This window comes from Paroedura picta, chromosome 1 (assembly GCF_049243985.1).
Source record: "Paroedura picta isolate Pp20150507F chromosome 1, Ppicta_v3.0, whole genome shotgun sequence".
In the NCBI taxonomy this organism is placed as follows: domain Eukaryota; kingdom Metazoa; phylum Chordata; class Lepidosauria; order Squamata; family Gekkonidae; genus Paroedura; species Paroedura picta.
In genome coordinates, this window is record NC_135369.1 from 92937071 (window position 1) to 92958335 (window position 21265).

General features: G+C 41.1%; 1 protein-coding gene across 1 annotated transcript in view; it reads right to left on the reverse strand.

Annotated features, from left to right (window-relative positions):
* The window catches only part of PACRG (parkin coregulated), a 334003-nt gene that overhangs the window by 280595 nt on the left and 32143 nt on the right, over nucleotides 1-21265 (reverse strand). Inside the window, exon 2 of the mRNA XM_077348053.1 lies at nucleotides 1174-1308. Coding sequence (XP_077204168.1) covers nucleotides 1174-1308 — 135 coding nt within the window. The remainder of the gene's footprint in view (nucleotides 1-1173; nucleotides 1309-21265) is intronic.

The window sequence follows — 21265 nt, forward strand, 5'->3', positions numbered from 1 at the left end:
GCCATGTTGGTCTGAAGTAGCACAAAAAAAATTGAGTGCAAAAGCACCTTTAAGACCAACAAAGATTTATTCAAGGTGTGAGCTTTCGAGTGCATGCATTAGCATGTACAATTCTGAGTTCTTCAGTCACTTAACAGGCAGTGGAAGTTATTCCCCAGGTGCAGCTGTGATCCCTGATTTCTTCCTATTTTAATTAATAAAACTACATGTCTAGATTAAGATTTGACGTGATACACCCAGATGTCCAAAGACTGAAATTGTTCTCTTCCTCATACACATGATAATCTGTTGCATATTCTTTGTTCTATTTCCAGGAAACTATTGTAGCTGGTTCAGTAAATAACACACATAAACATAAAACAGGAAAGACATTCTTTGATAAGCAAAATAATTAAATAGAAAGAGCAGGTTAAAGATCAGCATTCATTTTTCAAATTAAATTTAAAAGCCTGCTCCAGTTACTTAAAAGATTGGCAAGTTTTACAAATAACATCACTGAGCCTTTTAGAGAGAAACACAGCTGCATTAGAATGAAGTCATTAGGCAATACATTTATTTTGAAGCCAATTAACCTTTTGTCAGAGATGTCGGAACCATAATGGTTTCAGCAGTGGAGGTCAGCCTCTAACAGGGGCACGTATGACAGCGATTACGCTGTCTGACATATGCTGCAGACTGGGAGTGCAGCCGTGGAATAAGCGATCCACCTTCGTTTGTATTCTGCTCTGCATTCCAAGGGAGCAGCCAATCTTGACCTATCCATTTAGGTAATTAAAGCTTCCATTTGGAACTGTCCTGCAGGAAGGTGAAATTTGGGGGGAGATAAATGGCTGCTGTTCACTGTATCTAGCCACTTCCATCATTTGATGGACTGCCTGAAATAGGCTGGGTTGCCAGGTCCTCATAAAAATAGAGATGAATTGAGCAGGGGACAATTCTCTAAGGCAAAGCAACTCTGTCATCTTCCTTTTTGCAGCATATAATTTAATTGTTAGCCAAGGTAGATGGCTGACTCAGGAGGCCACTCTCTAACTGCTCCCCCAACATCTTCTATTTGCTAAAAAATTACTCCACTTTATTTACTTATAAGCCAACGTTTTTTGGGGGGGGAAGGCAATGAGAGATGTCACTTCAATAAGCACAGCTGGTTGTCACAGCTGTGCTCTGACTTACCTTCCAGGCTATTTTGTTTCCTCTTGAATCATGCTCAAGGGCGATGGGGAAGTCACCTCGCTCATAAAACTTGCGAAATGCCGTGGGCTTTGTTGGTCTTTCTTTAAATGCTCCTGCAGTTGGGGGACCTTTCACCTAAAAAGAAAAAAGACCTATTATGCAAACAACAAGAAAGACATTTGTGATTAAATGTATGATTTAATGCAGCTAATTATGAAATCTAAGTGGTACAGCCTCACCCACACAGCACCAACATCACCATTCTCTATAGTGGCCTTAATTAGTGTTTGGCTTTCTCTTAATGGGTCATTAACAGGAATAGGAGGCAGAGGTTATTTTAAATTGAATACCTAGGATTTTGTTTGCAGCACTGTAAGTTTTAATGAGGAAGTAGGGGGAACAGCTTCCTATTAATATAGTAGTTATAAAAAAGATATTAAATGTTAATAAAATGTAAAACATGCATATATTTAAATTGCTTAAAGGCATTAACATACCTAGGAAGCAAGACATGTAAAATCAAACAACAGAACTTATAATTTTAAATGTGTCAAGAAAGCCAAATATATGTATATCATGTACTTTTGTGTCGATAACCTGTGTTACTGACTTCTTTATATTCACTTTTTACATAGAAACTTTCTCTCTATTAAAAAAATGCAGCAAGTGGTCACCATCAACCTTGTTCTTCATAAAGCTAGAAATGTAACAGAACAATACTCTTTCAGTTAGCCAGGACTCGGTTTCTAATAAAGGTTATGAAAGTAGTTATCTGACCGGTTTAAAAGGAGCCAATATGGGTACTTTTCCAGTGATGGATAATGCAGTTCTTCATTGCGAATTTAATGTGGTACTGATCCAACCTTTCATCAGGTGATGGTTTTTAATAAGCTAAACTGTTTAATTATAACATGTATTCAAACACTTTCCTCATGCTCTCCCGACTGCATTGAAGGAGTGCAGCAGAAAGTGAACTCACCTAAGAAGTCAGTGCAGCCCGTTGTCCCCATCTAGATCTTGCCTCGCCATCCTATGCAATTCTACTTCTACTGGAAGTAGCTAGACAACAATGGGAAACTGGGGGAAGAGCTGACTATTGGATGTCCTCAGAGAAGTATGGGGGAGGACCCTCATTACAGGGTCATTCCTGCTTGCCTTCCAAACAAACAATAACTGACTTGTAACAATAGCAAGTGGAGTGAGAATAAATACACTTTGAGGGAAGAGCAGAGCACTGGCTTTTTATGAATGGCCAGTCCAGACCTTGCTCTACTTGCTCTAAGACTGCGATGCTGGAAACAAATTACTATAGATCAGAATCAAAGACCAATCAAACTATTTTGGTGAGACCAACCAGGATTTAGATATTTATTTAAGTACTCCCCCCCCCAATTTTGAAACACAGAGCAATTTCAAGAGCGGTTTGTGATATATGATAGAAGCCACATTATACATTCCATCGATCCTTCATTAGAGGCCATTGGAAACAAAAACACCCTCTGGATTCTGGCTGGACTGTCTTTATCACTAAGGGCTGTGTCCATTTTGCTCAGTCACTATAATGATATATCCTGGCCTGTTGCTTGCAGTCATGACAGAACATCTGGCCAAAGAATGAATGATAGCTGCTCAGCCAAGGCCAGTTTGTTTAGGAATTTGAAAGCAACGGGAAGAATGTGTTTTGTTAAGGTCTTGTCTTCTCAATCTAATCAACAAAGGGCAGAAAAATGACAGTGCAACATCCAGCTGACCAATACAAATATCTGTAGCCTTTATCCACGCAAAAATCTGTGACATAATACTCTTGCCAAGATTTCTCTTGCCTTGATAGCTTGAATTCACTTAATCACTTCTTGTGAGCTACACAATCAAGTATCAGCTTCTCACACAGCAAGAATCAGCAGCCAAAGCCTAGTTGATAAAGTAATGCACGTCCAGCCTTCTAACGCACTACAACTTCCCTTGGTGGTATTCATCTCATATTGCTGATCAAGGTCCTAAGCTAAGACCAACATTTGCAGAAAGGTGCGTGTGTGCACGTGTATGCGCAGAGACAGTATTGTTTTGAAAAACTTACTGCAGTTAAAAATCCAGCAGAACCAACAAGGTTCTTTTTCATTTCAAATGGGATTACTTGGTAAAATGTTCTAAAAATGCCTATGATCATGCTTTTCTTCATCTGTGCATATAGTTATGGTTGCTTGAAATTATAGCCTAAAAACAATACAATACTTATGAATGTAACTTGTGCAGTCCTTAGGCATCTAAATTGGTTGCAGGGCCTAGTCTCTGACCTTTTTAGTGCTTTGTTACCTATTGTTTATTTATTAAAACATTTATGCCCATCCTTCCTCTTGGCGCAAGATGACTTAAAAATTCAAACAATCCTCCCCCCAACAAACCCTAAATAACTCCTCTATCTAAGATGCCTTCTGAGAGCAGACATTTTAGATTAGGATGTTGTTGGTAGACCCTACATAAGAGAAATCATCATTGTCCAGGATAGGATGATGTTATATTACACCTAAGGATGGGTACAAACTAACTCACAAATTAAAGTTTTGAATAGTGTGTGGTTCATGAACTGAAGTTTGTGGTAGGTCAACCAGCACAAACTTTCCATGAATTTTCAAGCTGTTTTTGCTAGTTTATGAATGGATACATTTCTAGATAGACTGTCTCTGCTCAATCCAAAAGTTTCCCAAACTACAAAGCAGGGGGATAGGGTAATTCCCCAGTCTGGGAAATACCAATAGGCTACCTGTGTGCTTGATATGTCTAGCTTGCACTTTTGAATCTGCACCTGACATATCCTCCAAAAGCAGTGTCTTGGGGAAAGGGGATAACTTGTGCCCTCAAAGTCCAATCTGCATATAACTTCAGTAGTATCAGGGGGAGGTCCCTTGTGAGACTGGTGTCTCTAGCTTGCATGGAGTCCATTCCATACACTCCTTGACCTCCTTAACTTGCACATTTTCTGGGGGCACCTTCTGGGGGGGGGCATAACTAGTACAGACCAGCCGGATCTGGATCGCACACTGCCCCACGACCGCCCTCGGGTGCAGCCCCTGCCCCAGCATGCCTGCAGAGCCGGCCCCTGACGCTCCTGAGCCCTTCTAGCGCCCGCTGCATTCAGCGGGTTTATTTACTAGTATCATCATAATTCAGAGTAGATTAAAACAGATCATCTAAACTGCATCCTCTCTTTCTAAGAGGGGTGATATAAATATAGAGGGGTGATAAGAGGGTTGATAGTTTAGCTGGTGCTTAAGTAAACTGATATTTTTGGACAGGGAGACCAGATTTCTATTATTGTCTACAATCTTAGCTGTAGGCACTGTAGAACAGCTTTTTGTTGCAGGCCTTATTGAACTCTTCTAGATCCTACAGGGCCCTGATCTCATCAGGGAGAGCATTCCACCAGGTTTGGGCCATGGTCAAAAAGTTGTAGATGGCAACAGGAGTGTTCCAACAGTTAGTCTTCCATCTTGGGCCTTTCAACTGATACCAACTCTTTCCCCAAATTCACTGAGGCAACAGTATTACGACTGAATACCATACCATTAGTGACTCATACACGCTCATCTTCCAAACTGAGATATGCTATCATTTGTCAACTGTACCCATGACTACCCAAGACAAATCAAAAGTTTCTATGCAAGAGAATAAATGGACACAAATCTAACACTACAATAGCAATGCTCAGAAAATTGTGGGAGAACAGTTCAGTTTCAAGATGCTCTGCTGTTAACCTCAAAGGTTCCATTGTTCAACAAAAGAACTTCAAGGGGAGGCTTCAGAATGAAATAGCTCAGTCAGAATTTATCTGCAACGGTTCTATTCAATTTGGACTTCTATTCAATTTACATTTCTTTCCTACCCGTAGATGTTATATATTAGTATAATGTAATTAATAATATGATTGCAATTATAATTATAATGGTCATTCTGTTCTTGACTTATATGCACATTTGGGCTTTGCGTAGTTGTTGTTGTTGTTATTACAGTAAATAAATAGATAGACATTCTCTTATATTTGACAGGCTGGCATTGCATAGGTGTTGGGATGTCTGTGCTGAACCACCTAGCTGCTGCTGGATGCACTGCCACCAAATCTCAAGATGCTGGTATAAGGGAATAACCTTAGGGCTGTTCTGCCTTCAGCTTCTATGATGGCCTCAGACTTGGAATGGAGGGATGTGTTCTCATATACCAGCCCTCTGTCCCTTATATGGCTGATTCTGTCTCTTGGCTCTCTCACTGTGGCTTTGCAGCAAGAAGAGGAACATCCTGACTGTTCTGGGCTTCAAGATCTTAAATACTCCAGGTCACTTCCCTGTGCTGCAACCTTTTTTCTTCCTTTCTCACAAAGCTTTCAAGCCTCACGAACCTGGCTCTCTCCTAAAGCATCATATTTGGAGTTGTTCTACTGCCTCTGGCTGCCAATGTAAGACAGGAGTTGGCTGTTGTAAGCTGGGTGAATGCGGCCTTACCCAACAGTTTATCAGCAGTTATGATTTCACTGGGCCAGCACATATCTCCAGTGTCATTGAAGTTGGCTCCAGAATTGTTGGAGGGGGCCTCTCCCTGTTGGGATGATGGGCCACACAGAGATGCCATGATGAACTCATCCCCAGGGAGGTAAGTTACTGTGTTACAGGGGTTGAAAGCCACAGACAGCCCTGGGCCAGAGACCTAGATGCAGGAGGGAGGCTGGAGCCTAGGGTGGTCCTGGCACCTGAACAATAGGCCAAAAAAGTGAGACTCTGAATATGTGCTCTAAGAAAATATTTAAAAGAAAAATTGTGAACTCTCTGGCAACTAATAGCAGGTTGTCCTTTATCGATATTTATTCTTCATCTATCAAAGAAAGACTAAGAAAACTTGATGTTCAGGCAATAGTTTGCAGCTTAAATTCCCAAGGAATCATTGTACCCTAGCAGCATCTCATTGAACTATTCCTCATGTGACAGCTATCAAAAAGTAAAAATAAGATTGTAGGATGGATTTAAAAACAAGTTATTAAAAAGCTACTTTTAGCAGGCTCTACATGACTTCATTCTTTGTGATCATTGCACCAGATGTTTAAAATAATTGTTTCTTAATCACAAGTGACAATTCTTTATAATGTCTCTGAAAAGAAACTGTGGCAAAAAAGTGATGAACTCACTTATCACATATTTTATATATATTTAATATAAACTAGAGAGACTCCTAAAAATTAGCTGATCATTCATGACCTAAATTTGTTCCCTAAGCATATTGTCAAGCATCTATTATACAGAAATATGTGAGTTTTTGCCAGACAGCTCTTTTCGGAAAATATTATTTTGGTAATAACATATGCAGAAATAACAACAAAACAAGAAGAGGTCAATACAAAGTCCTGGGTCAACTAAGCTAAGCCAACTTATATCATTCATTGGTACGTCAAGTAAAACTGATTTCTAGACATTAATTTGGAATTAGCTTTATCACAAATAGGATTAGATTGCAGAAGGCAGCTTTGTGGTTATCCCCTTTCCAGTGCAGCACTCTGTCTTCAAAATGGTGCTTTGTAGGGTTGAGGTACCATCAGGGACTGCAAGAAAAGAGGCTGCTGCAAGCAGGGGGAGTGAGCAGAAACCACCCCTCCAGCATTCCTGTGCAAATTTTTAAAAGGCAAATATTACTCTAAAGAATGCAAGCTAGGGTTAAGAATGCAAGCTAGGGTTAAAATGCTGAACCATCTGATTGCTGCCAATATATTGACTTAAGGAGTTACAGACCATAAGGAGTTACAGGCCATAAATCTTGCACCTTATTGATCGATTATGTATGGCGGCGACCACACAGAGCTGCTGCCAAGGTGTTGCAGTGAAGCAGCATTCTTGGCCGTTTATGGAGGATGCACGGGGGATGTTGGAAAGTAGCGCAAGCTGGCGCACCGCTTTCCACATCCCCCAGGGAATGCCACAGCAGCAAGATGGTTCCGCTGTGGGAGGGTTGGCAGGGGTTGTTCAGGAAGGCAGGATAGTGGGAGACTGCAATCCCACCTTCCTGCAGAATATCCCACACCGCCCCACAGGACCATGCAACACTGCAGAGTGGAGGGTCAATCTGGTTCACCCCGGCCACCATAGCACAGGGAGGAGCCAGGCCTTCCAGGCCTAGCCTCCGAAGGCGACTGCAGCAACAAAGGGAATGCAGAAGAATCCATATTTCCTTGCTGTGGGCTATCCAAGGCCGTGATTTGTACCAGGGCCGGTAGGGGGCTGGGATGGCAGCAATGTTGTGCACACATGGAAGAAGAAGAAGAAGAAGAGTTGGTTCTTATATGCCGCTTTTCCCTACCCGAAGGAGGCTCAAAGTGGCTTACAGTCGCCTTCCCATTCCTCTCCCAACAACAGACACCCTGTGGGGTGGGTGAGGCTGAGAGAGCCCTGATATCACTGCTCGGTCAGAACAGTTTTATCAGTGCCGTGACGAGCCCAAGGTCACCCAGCTGGTTGCATGTGGGGGAGTGCAGAATCGAACCCGGCATGCCAGATTAGAAGTCCGCACTCCTAACCACTACACCAAACTGGCTCTATTAGCCCTGCTGCCTGACACTGCCAGGCCAGTCTTTCGACCCCATGCATAGTCAGTCATTGTGAAACAACATTTCTAGTCTATGGGGAAATGAGGCTCAGAGACTGCAGATCACTGCTGCGTGAGAGCTGCCCTGCTAATGAGTTCCCTGCCTGGGGGCCTCCAGGCTGCAGCCTTTCTAGGTCTTGGGGGGGGGGCAGGAGATGCGGTCTTCAGAGTTCTTCCACCCCAATCTAGCGCCCATTGTATTCCTGAATGTAATAGGCTTGGCCCCTAGTTGAATATAAGTATGGACTGTCAATTTGCAATCATGAATCCTTTGTTAATATTAGCATAACTACGGATCACTGTGTTTATGCCCTGAGCACATGAAATCTACAAAACTCATTTCTAACATGAAATGCACCAGATCCATCCAAGCATGAGCCTAAGAAAAATGGCATAACACCGGACAATTTTATTTGCAGTCTTCACATTGGACTGGCATTCCATAGATGCTTTCAAAGATTACTATTTCATCTGCTGCAGAGAGATACTAAAAGCAGAGCAAAAAAAGCCCAGTGGGCTATTATTGACTACTATTACTAACTGAATACCACATGGTCATGTTGCCCTATCTGAATACAAATGTTTGATATTGGTATTTATTTATTATTTATGTATTTATTTTAAAACAGTTCTATGCTGCCTTTCTACCCAACTCTGAGTCCCCAAAGCAAACACGAAAACATTTCAAACATTAAACCAGCCATTTAAATACATGCATGCACATATATAAAACACACATATAATGAAACCTATAAAATGCATACACAAACACTGTTCAGCTGAGGGCCTTTAGCAAATCCCTCATGAGTGTGTTAATGTTTCTAGAGTTGCCAACCTCCAGGTGATGGCTGGAAATCTATGATTATAACTGATCTCCAGGTAGACAGAGAAACTCACCTGGAGAAAAATGGCTGCTTTGGAAGGTATACTCTTTGGCATTATACCCCATTGAAATCCCTTCCCTCCCCAAACACTGCCCTTCTCAAGCTGCACCCCCAAAATCTCAAACCCAGAGCTGGCAACCCTACAGATTTCATTTGCAACACTGCTATGAATTACTTTGATACCTGAAATCAAACCCAAAAGACAAGTCAATACTATTCTGTGTTGTAATTATATCTGATCTATTCATATACAGAAGAAATGTTTTAAATATTTAATCTTTCAAAACTCAATTGACAGAAATAAAGTTCATGAAAAAAGGGAATGAAAGCTAACTTCTCACTTCAGAACTTCTACAGTTCTCCCTCAAATCTCTTCCTTTAGTAAAGTTAAAGTCTTCAATACTATAACAGTTGCATTCCCCATTACATTTAAGTGATTTATGGAAGCATATATACATAGTTTTAATGGGATTTTCTTCTTTTTCACACTTCTAGTAGTGCATGAAAAAATGTGTTAGAAGTAGAAATCAGATTCAACACATAACTTATTATTTCTGCAGTTATTCTACGCAAACCATTGAAATGCTTCCAGGGTTAATGAATTGTAGATGGCAGCCAAAAAAATTAACAGGAAATACTTTCTGCACTACCATTTACTTATCTGAATTTTTTCTTGAACTATTAGATAAAGAAGAGTTGATTCTTATATGCCACTTTTCTCTACCGGGAGTCTCAAAGTGGCTTACAGTCGCCTTCCCTTTCCTCTCTGCACAACAGACGGTGGGTGAGGTGGATGAGGCTGAGAGAGCCCTGATATTACAGTTCATTCAGAACAGCTTTATCAGTGCTATGGCGAGCCAAGGTCACCCAGCTGGCTGCATGTGGGGGAGCGCAGAATCAAACCCGGCTCGTCAGATCAGAAGTCCACACTCCTAAACACTACACCAAGATGGCTCTCTCAGAAATTCAGAAACATAAGAACAAATGAAAAACGAAGCTTTTTATATAATTTCATAATAAAGAGCAAACCCCTCTGTTTTTGGAGGCAGCTCTTCTGTATTATGTTCTTGTGTGCAGATTTGGGAGTGGAGCCTTGGGTTAGTGGGGTTTGGGGAGGACGGAGCTCAGCAGAGTATAATGTCAGGGGAAATGATCATTGTACTCTGAAGATCAGTTGTAATTCCAGGGAATATCCAGTCCCCGTTTTGAAGTTGGAAACCCTATTTAAAATGCAATGTTTGGCATTTTCCTCCTAGTGCTATATGCATTATATTGGAAATGTTCTGTATTAATTTTAACAGATCTTTCAAGAAAGTACAGTCATGATTATAACCACAAGCAGTCTACTATATGCTTAAGTCTCTGATTTCAGAAAGAGTTAAGGATTTATAACTGATGTGTTAAATTTATTACAAAATCTCAGCCGCTCTAAAATTCTTAACCTATCAATAATCCTGATATGGAATATAAACCAATTCATCATTGTTATACCTTTCATTTTAAAATCCTTACAATGCTTCCACCTACCATCTATAAAAATAATTACAATTCGTTTAATCCCTTCTATCAGAATAAAAAATGAAGTTTTTGGCATGGGGCTATACTTCATGTCTTTGGCATTGTTTTCATTTTCTTTGTAATTGGTATATCCTTCTTTTCATGTTAAACATTTAATATATTCTGAAAGATAAGTACTATATCCTAACACACCATTGTGCCCATACATTCTGGGGAGGTAACTGGGGTTTATAGTTCAGCTGTCTCCCCCATTCCTATTAAAGAATATTGAGGAATTCATACTAGAAATCAAATCAATGAAATGTGTTGTAATTTAAACTATAGCTGACTGTTTACAAACCCAATGAATATTGAAAGAATACATTACATTTCAAATCACACATTATTCTTGAATTTCTAATTCAAATCAGATGATTGTTTAGCATTATATTGTATGCTCTGACAGGTGACCACTCACTAGAACATCAGGCAGAAAAATATTTTTTCCAGATCCTCCCACCTGATATTCCTAGGGATTGAAACTTAAAGGTCTGCCACTGAGCCTTGGCCTTCCTTTCCTAATACTATGGATATTGACCCTGGCCCATCTCAATTTACCTTCCTTAATATGAATGCAACGTAAGTTAACCAGTACTAGCCTGTTGCAATGAGATTTTACGTACTTTACCTGTTAGCTTGGGGGGGGGGCAGAAATTTGAGTCCCTGAAACATCCACTGTGCGGGGATTGGTGGTTTGTGGTCAGTGAGAAGCCAAGGAGCAGGGAGGGAGAACCTCAGGTTATTCTCGCTTGCTGCCTTATCAAGAGGCAAAAAGCTACAATTAGGCAGCAGGGAAACACGGGAGGGGCTTCCTGTCAGGAATTTTACAAACACACAGCTTCTATCCGTGTGTTCGCAAGCAGGAGGCAGTGCGAGTTTTATGCCTCCGTGTGGAATTGGTCTTACTGAATTTTTCTCATTTTTAATGAATTTAAACAGATCCATGAGCCATATTTATCATAATTATTCCCAAAAGCCAGTATATGACAGCATGTAAAATAAATTTCAGCCAATAAATTATAGTAGACATGCAGGAGTCTCAGCTATTGTTTAGCAGGTGTATGAGTACATTTCATAGGAGTACTATGTTTTTACAAAGTTTGGGATTTATAAAGTGGATTTTTATAAAGTGGATTTTTAGTTTGCTTTTAGTGTGTTATCCTTGTTACTGCATGTGACATGAAAAAGAGATCATATATCTTATATCAAAATAGGAAAGCCTAGATGAAAAATGTAATTAAGACTTAACTTTGATGGTGAGTTGATCCTAAAACAAATTAGTAAAAAATTAAATGAGTTTAAGGGAATAATATACAGGGAGCATGGGAACCACTGCTGGTATTTTATGTGCTGAAGATTTTGTTGAAAATGAAGCAATACATACATATAATGATTTCATCCTTATCTGGGAAAAAAGCATTAGTGGAATAGATGCTTGTGTCCCCCTCCCCCCATACTTATCTTCATTTATTTTATTGCATTATATGCCACACAAATAGATCAAATGTTTTGTATCAAGGGAAAATGCTTTGGCATAATGAATTCCACAAATAAAGTAATCATGTATCATAGCTTAAGCCTGCCTCTTCATTCACTGAATTCTTTTAGTCCTGAAAAGCCCATTAGCTTAGATTGTCTGATATGTAAGTACTGAGCATGTACAACAGAGCTACTTGAGGGCAAGTTTAACTTACAAAACAAAAATGTTCAGGCTATTCATATTGGTGGAAGTTTCCATTCATGAATCAACATTTCATTTGATTATGCTGGTTTTACTATTATAGTCACATTTGTCTGAAATGTTCTTTTCCCCTCTCTCCATCTGGTATTCCTTAATTGTATAATGGATAAAGGTCCCTTTGGGAACCAAACAATCTCCTTTGATTAATTACATTTTCAATGAAACTGTATGGAAGATTCAGGTGCAAGTCACACAAAAATCAAACAAACAGTGAAACTTAATTGTAGATCACATATTTATTAATCAGATTTTCTTGAAAGCTTTTATTATTGCTTCAAACTGAATCAAATAATCATATAGTAACCATTTGAAACTCTGTTTTTAACCAGCTTTACTCATAAATTCTACTGGTACCATTTTGATTGACTCTTAAATGCATGCATGAAGATCTACAAGAACCACTAAGGGAAGGGTGGAATATAAACAAAAAATTAAATTTTGATACAAGATATACTGGGAAACAACACCCCCTTTTTGTGTGTGCCTGTCTATACACATAAAGAAAAGAAAATTCTGTGTTCCAGTGTGTTGACGGCACTTAACACACACAAACACTCACAAATGTTTCAGGAAAATAGATTCAGATATGCTGATCTAGTTCCCTGGCACCTTTCCAGGGTTAAATTTTACAACCAGTTTACTTTATCAAGAAAGTTTATAGTGCTGGTTCAGCTTTATCAACCAATTATTGATCCACCTTTGTCAACCAGTTATTGATCCACCTGACAGAATTAGGATACATACCGCATTTTACTAACTTGTCAACAAGAATATCTTGTGGAACCTTATCAAAAGCTTTACTGAAATCCAGATAAAATATGTCCACGACATTCCCCTGATCCAGCAAGGTAATCACTTTCTCAAAAGAAGAGATAAGATTGGTGTGACATGACTTGTTCTTGTGAAACCTATGCTGAGTCTTAGAAATCACAGCTCTCAGTTCCAGCTGCTGAAGAACTGAGTGTTTGATTATTCGTTCCCAAATTTTGCCAGCTACAGATGTCAAACTGACAGGTCAATAATTACCCGGATCCTCCTTTTTCCCTTTCTTGAAGATGGGGATATTAGCCCACCTCCAATCGTCTGGCACCTCACCTGTTCTCCAAGACAGTGGTCCCCAACCCCCGGGCCGTGGCCCAGTGCCAGCCCGCGAAGGCCTCGGCACCGGGCCGTGGCTCCCTCTTCCCGCCCCCCCCAGCAGCAAGAAGCTCACCAAGCCATGAGCAAATCGGCTGCCGAAGCGGCCAATTACCTTGCGGCCTGGAAAGCTTTTCTTCCCCCCATTCCTGAAGCAAGAAGCTTGGTGGGCCGCAAGCTAATTGGCCACTTCGGTGGCCAATTTGCTCACGGCCTGGCGAGCTTCTTGCTGCTGGGGGGGGGCGGGAAGAGGGAGCTTCTTGCTTTGGGAGGGGGGAAGTGAAGCTTGCCGTGCCGCAAGTTAATCAGCCGTTTTGGCGGCCGAATTGCTGGTGGCCTGGAGGGGTGGGGAGAGAGAGCCGCGGCCACCGGAATGCCGGCGGTGCAAACGCGCATGCATGGACTGCCACGCATGTGCGTTTGTGTCCGGCGGGGGCGCAAATGCGCCCACGTGGCAGTTCTGCTCGCGGCAGTTCCGGGATTGGTGGGTGATCGGTGCGGTGGCATCTCTGCCATCCCTAGATAGGGACATGTTGCCCTCTGTTCCCCGCTGGTGCTCTGCACTCTGGCCCGCTGCCTGCGGTGCTCCCCTGATCCCCCTCCCCTTTGGGCTCCCTGGCCGCCTTTCTGTCCCCGTTCCCTTTGGTGTCCTCCTGCCTGCCGTGGCGTTCCAGCAGCCGCTTCGATTGTGGCTCTGGCGCTCAACCCGGAACTCCCTGGCTATGCACGCGGTGCCTTTGGCGCCGCTTCTGATTGGGCCCTGGTCACCAGGGAAGCTGCGGTTTCTTCCGCGTTTCACTAACGCGGCTTTTTCGGTGGCGTGCATCGAATCTGTAGCCAGTTGCAGCCGACAACATGCATTATCGGTGATTTTAGTCGCCGCCATTCCACCCCGAATGCGCGCTATTCCCCCCGTGCATAATGGGTCTTAAAGAAACTAGGTGTTTGTGGACTGCTCCAACAGTGATCCTAGGATACCATTCCCGTCCACCGTACTATGTTATGTTTTTGCCACATTGATCACTATTTTCCTCACAAGAGAAGACTGAGCAGAAATAGAAGCAGTTCAGCCCTCTCTTCATCATGTGTTATAGTTTCACTTTCTTGTCCTCGCACTTGTCCTATGGTGTCCCTATTCTTTGGGCCATTCCGCACCGGGATCCATGTAGCAAATTGTTTGCTGAACGAAAAATCGCCATTTTAAATAGTGGAATTCGGCGTAATGCATACCTGCCTTTGTAGAGGAATCCAGTTCCGTTTCTATCGTTTACCACAGGGTTCCGGTCTCTGCAAAAATCGCTAGCCAGAAAGCGCTATTGCTAAGCTGTGTCCCGCCCCTGGCCGTCAAGCAGCCAATGGGCGGCCGTTATCATGCTCCCAAACAGCCCCTTTGCCTTTAAGGAAGGTTTAAAAAAAAATGCACCCGTTGCAATGAATATGCATTGATTCGTTGCAACGGAGAGTCCCATCCAGCTAGCAGGTGATGTTTGAGCTGCCGTTTCATCGTTGCCACGCTCCCCCCGAGTGAAAACAAAAATCCCCCCCATGGGCGCGATTTTCGGCCGAAAACAGTGTGAAAATATAGTGAAAATAAACCAGCAAACGGGCTTGTGCTTGGTGACTTTAAACAGAGGGGCTGCAGCCAGGGAAGCCTCGCTGGGTAAACGAAGGCTCGCTGGTGCGTTGATCTCCGCTCACTCGGAGAAAAAAAATGGCGATCGCTTCGCCGGAAGATCAGAGGAGAGAGCCAGGGGGAGGGACTTTGCAGAAACCGGAACAATGGTAACACACAAAACTTTCCCGCTAGTATTGCAGATTGGTTGCAGTAGTGTAGCGCTTTCCGGAGGGTGAATCCACTTTTTGGGATTTCCCTGAAAGCGCTACAATGAAGCGCTTTTTGCAGATCGGTTTCAGGAGTGTTGCAGATTGTCAACGACGTTGTGCATAATGGCAAAACTGTAGCGATTTCAATTAGTAACCATTGTGCTATTTTGGACGAATGCGGAACGGCCCTTTGTCTTGCAAGAAATATAACTGAAGCCCTTTTTGTTATGTTTAGCATTTCTTGCTAGCCTAAGCTCATATTGAGCTTTAGCTCAGTCCCCCTACAATTATTGGTTATTTGTTTATACTCATCCTTGGTAATAAGACCTTCCTTCCATTTCTTAAATGACTCTTTTTTATTCCTCAAATCTTTTGACAACTGCTTATGGAGCCAACTTGGCTTTCTTAGGCTCCTTCCATCTTTTCTTCTCAAGGGAACTGTTTGTGATTAAGCCTTCAGTATTTCACATTTAAGAAACTCCCAGCCCTCTTGGACTCCCATCTCTTTAAGTCTTTCTGACCACGGGACTCTACCCAACGTACCTTTAAGTCTGTTTTTATGACTAGACAAATTGCAAATCAATGTATATATTAACAATCATCAAGAAATTGTTAAGCATGAATATTGCTAAAGCAACTGGAAAAATGTAATAAGCAAAGATAAGTAATGAGCAAAACTAGTCCAATAAATAGTGAGAAAATTTCCTTTTCAATATGAAAAGGCATGAAAGAAAAGCATCACTTTGGAGGTGATTAATACTGTAATCCTAAACAGAGTTAATTCCTTCTAAGACCATTGAAGGGTATAACTTGGTTTAGAATTGTAAAGAACCCTTATAGAAGCATGTTGATATGTAGATGTGGGAACTCTACATTGGAACCCATACAATAACTGTGGACTACGGCTGCTTTTTCACTAAGAGCATTTAACATCCATATCCTGCTCATATCTAGATTGCAATGATCAGCTCTGTAAGCAAAAATGGCTACTTTGAAGGCCAGACTCTGTCCTACCTCCAAACCCCAAGAAATATTTCCAAATCAAGGGTAGCCAACCTCTAGGTGGGCCTTGAGAACTCCTGGAATTATAGCTCATCTGCAGAGTACAAAGATCAGCTCCCCAGGCAGAAAGGGCTGCTTTGGAGTTTGGACAGGTTTGCTGTGAAGAAGAAACATTTATGGCCTCCCATGCAGGTTATTGTTGAGTTGAAACACTTGAGGCCTAACTGTCATGTTTAACAACTTCCCTCACTTTGCCTCAGACCACTGATGGAGCTGGCAGGTGGCTGATGAGTACGCTCCACCCCTCTCCCTTCAGGCCTGCTGTGAAGGAGCCTCTGACAGCCCCTGACTGAGAGGAGGGAGGCATTTCTCAGAGCAATGCAGGGGAGTCTGTGAGCATGGGTGTGCTTTCCTTTGGGAGGGGGGAAGCTTTCCCTTTCTGCCAAACAGCTGGCTAACAAAAAAGCCCCTTCTCACTTAAGGCCACCCCCCCAGCCCACTTACTGTGTCCCTGTCAGCAGCCAGGGGCAAACTGAGATGGGGGGTTGGGCTGTGTCGCCTTCCTATTGGTCCAAATTTGGAGAGCGGGGCCAGTCCCATCTGACTGGTCCAAAGATTGGACTTGCCTTGCTCACTTTCCGCCCACCTAGGCCTTAGCTTTTTATATTATTCAGCAAAGCTGTTCCAGATTGTCAGTTTCTTCCTTTTAAATTAAAAATAAATGGGTCACATGTTTATTAGCGTTGTTCTTGTTATCAATCCTATCTCGAGAGAATTATCAAAGATCTCAATTGTGTTCTTCATATTTAGCATTTTGTCTTGGCACATCTTGATAAAAGACCTAAATAGCTGAGACAGCTGGGCTAATGCACTGTCATGCCTACCAATTAAAGCCAAAGATATGTGTGTTTAGCTGAATGTGAGAGGTGGAAAGAAATAAATCAGAGCTTTTAAATATATTCTTTTCCCCTACAGACTACAACAGGATAAAAGAGGATGCATCTATTCCTGGGCCTATGGCGAGAGGGTTTTTTCTCTCTACACCTCACAGTGATGATCACTTTCACTAGCCTTCTATTGTCAGAGACAGCTTTGAGATTTTTCTCCCCTATCAGAAGATTATTACAGTTCGTTTTCTCTTTCACTCAATGAATATTTTAATGTGAGAGTTTAATGCCTTTTTAAAGCACTCAGTGTTCAGAATATATGACATTGAAACCTGGTAGAATTCTTTAGAGAGCCCACGCTCCTTCATAATAAAAGGTTTTTAGAAATGTGTTCAAATCTCTTTCCTTTCACTCATAATACTTGTGAAATGATGTACCACATGGACATACAATGAAAAAAACCTTAATAGGCAAAAGCATAGTGAAATAAATTAGAATATAATAGATGGGACTTATAGACTCCTTTCAGCTAAATGAGAGGCTTAGGATGGGAATGGTTGGATTCAACCCAAGCGTGTTAAACTATAATCTCAGTGTAAAGATAACATATATAGAAACATATACTGGAACTGGATATATAATTGCAAAGTTCTTATTGATATTTTTACCATGAACATACAGACAAAATGGGGCATGGTTATACTAAACTCATTTCATACCAATGACATTTAATTCCAACCCACCCAGCAATTTCTCACAGAAATTTCCTGCAGATCTTAAAAAGCATGTGGGACCGCATAATATAAACAGGTGTTCAATAGCATGTGGGACTGCATAATATAAACAGAGACCCAGTGCGGTTTAGTAAGGTAAAGGTATCCCCTGTGCAAGCACCGGGTCATGTCTGACCCTTGGGGTGACACCCTCTAGGGGTGATGCCCTCTAGCGTTTTCTTGGCAGACTCAATACAGGGTGGTTTGCCATTCCCTTCCCCAGTCATTACCATTTTACCCCCCAGCAAGCTGGGTACTCATTTTACCGACTTCGGAAGGATGGAAGGCTGAGTCAACCTTGAGCCGGCTGCTAGGATCGAACTCCCAGCCTCATGGTCAGAGCTTCAGACAGCATGTCGGCTGCCTTACCACCGTGCACCACAAGAGGTAAGAGTAGTAGACTCTAATCCACAGAATTGGATGATGGATTGATTGATTGTATGGCATGTGTGTAGAATAGCCAGGGGATCCTAGGTTTCTCTGGCAGTAAGGCAAGAGATATTCAAAGATAGTTTGCAATTGCCTCCCACACAGGTTGTTGTTGAGTTGAAACACTTGAGGCCAACTGCACAGGCCTAACTGTCATGTCCAACAACTTCCCTCACATCATCTTCATGACCCTAGAGTTCCTTGGAGGTCTCCTATCCAAATACTAGCAAGTTGTGACCGCTGGGTGATTTTTGGCCATTTACAGTTCTCTCAGAATTCTCTTGGCCCAAGTTATCTCACAAGCTAACTGTTATGAGGAGAGGAAGATACTATTGTAAGTCACTTTGTGATTCAGTGAGGTAGAGAAAAGCATCGTATAAAAGTCAACTACTACTTCTGAAACTGCCAAGCAACCAAGAGGTCCAAGAGAACGAGCAAGGATATACTCCTCCTGTTAGTATACTGACAAGTATTATCAATCAGGTTGTTAGATAACCAAAGAGGGGTTTTTCAGTATCAGCAAGTGACCTGTGGAATGTCTAGCACCAACAGTACGTTATTTTAGGCACCTGGCCAAAACCTCTCTTTTTACTTAGACTTTTAACTAAGAGGGTGATCTTTTTACCATTATTTTGTAGTCTGTTTTCTAGCCGGATATCCATTTTAATCTGCCTATGTTTTATGTTGTTTTATGCTCTGGTGTATTTGAATGGTGTGCTCACAATTACCAGACAAAAGAGCAAGGGTCACAGTAGCTATGAACTTCAAAACATTTCATCCAGTATTTCAGGTCTTAACAGTCAAAATCATATGACAAATGGGGCAGACTCCCCTCCATTAGCATCTGAAAGTCAAGTAGATTAACTGTTGAGTCCAAGATGATATAGATATGGTGATTCTGTCCACAAAATGGTTTTCAAATAAGTCATACCAGGCTTGTACATTTTCTGAGCTTATGCCCCCAGGAGTTCACAGTACAAGGACCCTCTACAACCCAAAGTGTTCTGTTAAGACTTCACCCTGCAGGCACCAATGGTGGTAGAGTTTATTTTATATGTTTATCTATGCTGTAAAGTACCTTAAACTTTGTAAGTAAGGCAGCTAATGTTCTAAATAAATAAACATTCTTAACTTCTTTGGAAGGCTGTTAACTGTAAATGAACATACTAAACTCATGTATTCCAATGCTCCTGAACACTCATTTAAAGGTCATAAGAACAATACAGTTATAAGAAGTAAAATTCAAATCAATCTATACTTTTTAGCTATGCTCCTTTCATTGTGTTGCTTAAAATAAATAAATGAAATATCTTGCTGCTATCTTTGTTTAGAAATACTTGTGCATTTAATCCTTTAATTTGCTTTTAAGGTCTGCCCAGAATTTGGTGGTATTTACATGATTTTAACAAAGCAAGGCATCAGTGATTTTTAAACTAGTTTGTATAATGCTGAACTCTAAAGCTGTTTAAAACAAACTTCCATTTTCTTTGTTTTTCTGCTGTAATAGCCAGTAAAGTTGATAACATGTTTACAAATCTTATATTGATAATCTTAAAAATAGTAGTTAGCTATGAGGTTTCTGTTAACATTATAAGAAACAAAGTAGTTGTGAGTTCCTACATTGTGCAGGGGGGTTGAACTAGATGATCCAGGAAGCCCCTTCCAACTCTATTATTCTAAACTGGATTAACATGATACAATATTTAATTGTACAACTGTCAATGATTACTAAGGAACTTAACTAGAAAGAGATATTGCAAATAACCATTGCAGCAGAGAAATAAGTCATCTTCAGCTAAAAGAAACACTGGGTACACATATATTTATATATAAGGTTCCCATGTATTTACTGCAAGAACCTTTAGAAATTAGTGCCTCCAAACCTTATAAAATGCAGAGATTTCTATCAATCAAACGGAGAGTGTTAATCTAAGAAATTTGCTGACACAAGGAAACATCAAGTGCTCATTATTAAAGACTGCCAATATTTTGTAACTTCTCAAACAGGTAATAAAACTACAAGTATGGAGTACATCACCAGGTGTAATAAAATTGGTAGTTCTTTTCAGCCTGGCAGGTTCAGAAATAAAATACGGATGAGCTACTCATAAATGACGACCTTAATATCAATCATTCTCCCACTGCTATCATGAAAAAGCTAAGGATAGATCACATACTTGTTTATTCAAAACATATGATATTTTTATGGCAGAAACATAAGCTTCAGTGTTTTCTGTTTCCATTGTTGCAGTGTCTTACTATCTTTATTAAATTATAGTAAAAGGAAAGCTTTCAACAACATCTCACACAGTATCCTTTTATGCATACTTCATGCATGTGATGAATTCAATAGATATAGAGAGGGTATTGGCATGAACATGCCTGCCTGTCCTCACCTTACGTGCAATGATTGACAGGTTGTAAGACATTTACATGTACAGGAAATATGCACAAAGGCATGATCTCCATGATCAAGAAAGGTAAAAAGTGCAGCTTTCCCAATCATGGGGATGCATATGCAATTCCTGTACACATAGTTATTCATAACCCAGCAACTGCACATAGGCAAGGGGCAGGGCTTATGTAATCATTCCTTGGTGTAGTGGTTAGGAGTGTGGACTTCTAATCTGGCATGCCGGGTTTGATTCTGCACTCCCACACAGGCAGCCAGCTGGGTGACCTTGGGCTCGCCACGGCACCGATAAAGCTGTTCTGACCGAGCAGTGATATCAGGGCTCTCTCAGCCTCACCTGCCTAACAGGGTTTCTGTTGTGGGGAGAGGAAAGGGAAGGCAAATGTAAGCTGCTTTGAGACTCCTTTGGCTAGTAGCATATAAGAACCAGCTCTTCTTCTACTCTTCTACATTTATTGACTCAGTGAACATAAGCATAGAGGGCTATTTATAATAATAAAGAGAGACAAAGGAATATAACACTTTCTCTTGGTATGCATCTCCACCACAGTGAAGCCATGGCCATCTCATCTCCAAGGTTAGCCCTCACCTACTCCTTTTCCTCAATGATTCATTTGAAATGTGAATAGAAAGATTAAAATGCACAAATTACAAATTTAGAAAACACAATACTTTAAAACACAGGATTTTATTTTTAAAGGAGCCAAATTTGCTGAAACAGTTTACCAAAGAACATGTGTCCAGTAACACCTTAATGACTAATAAAATTTGTAGTAGGCTATAAGCTTTTGTGAATCACTGTTCTCTGGTAGAAAACTGTCTTACAT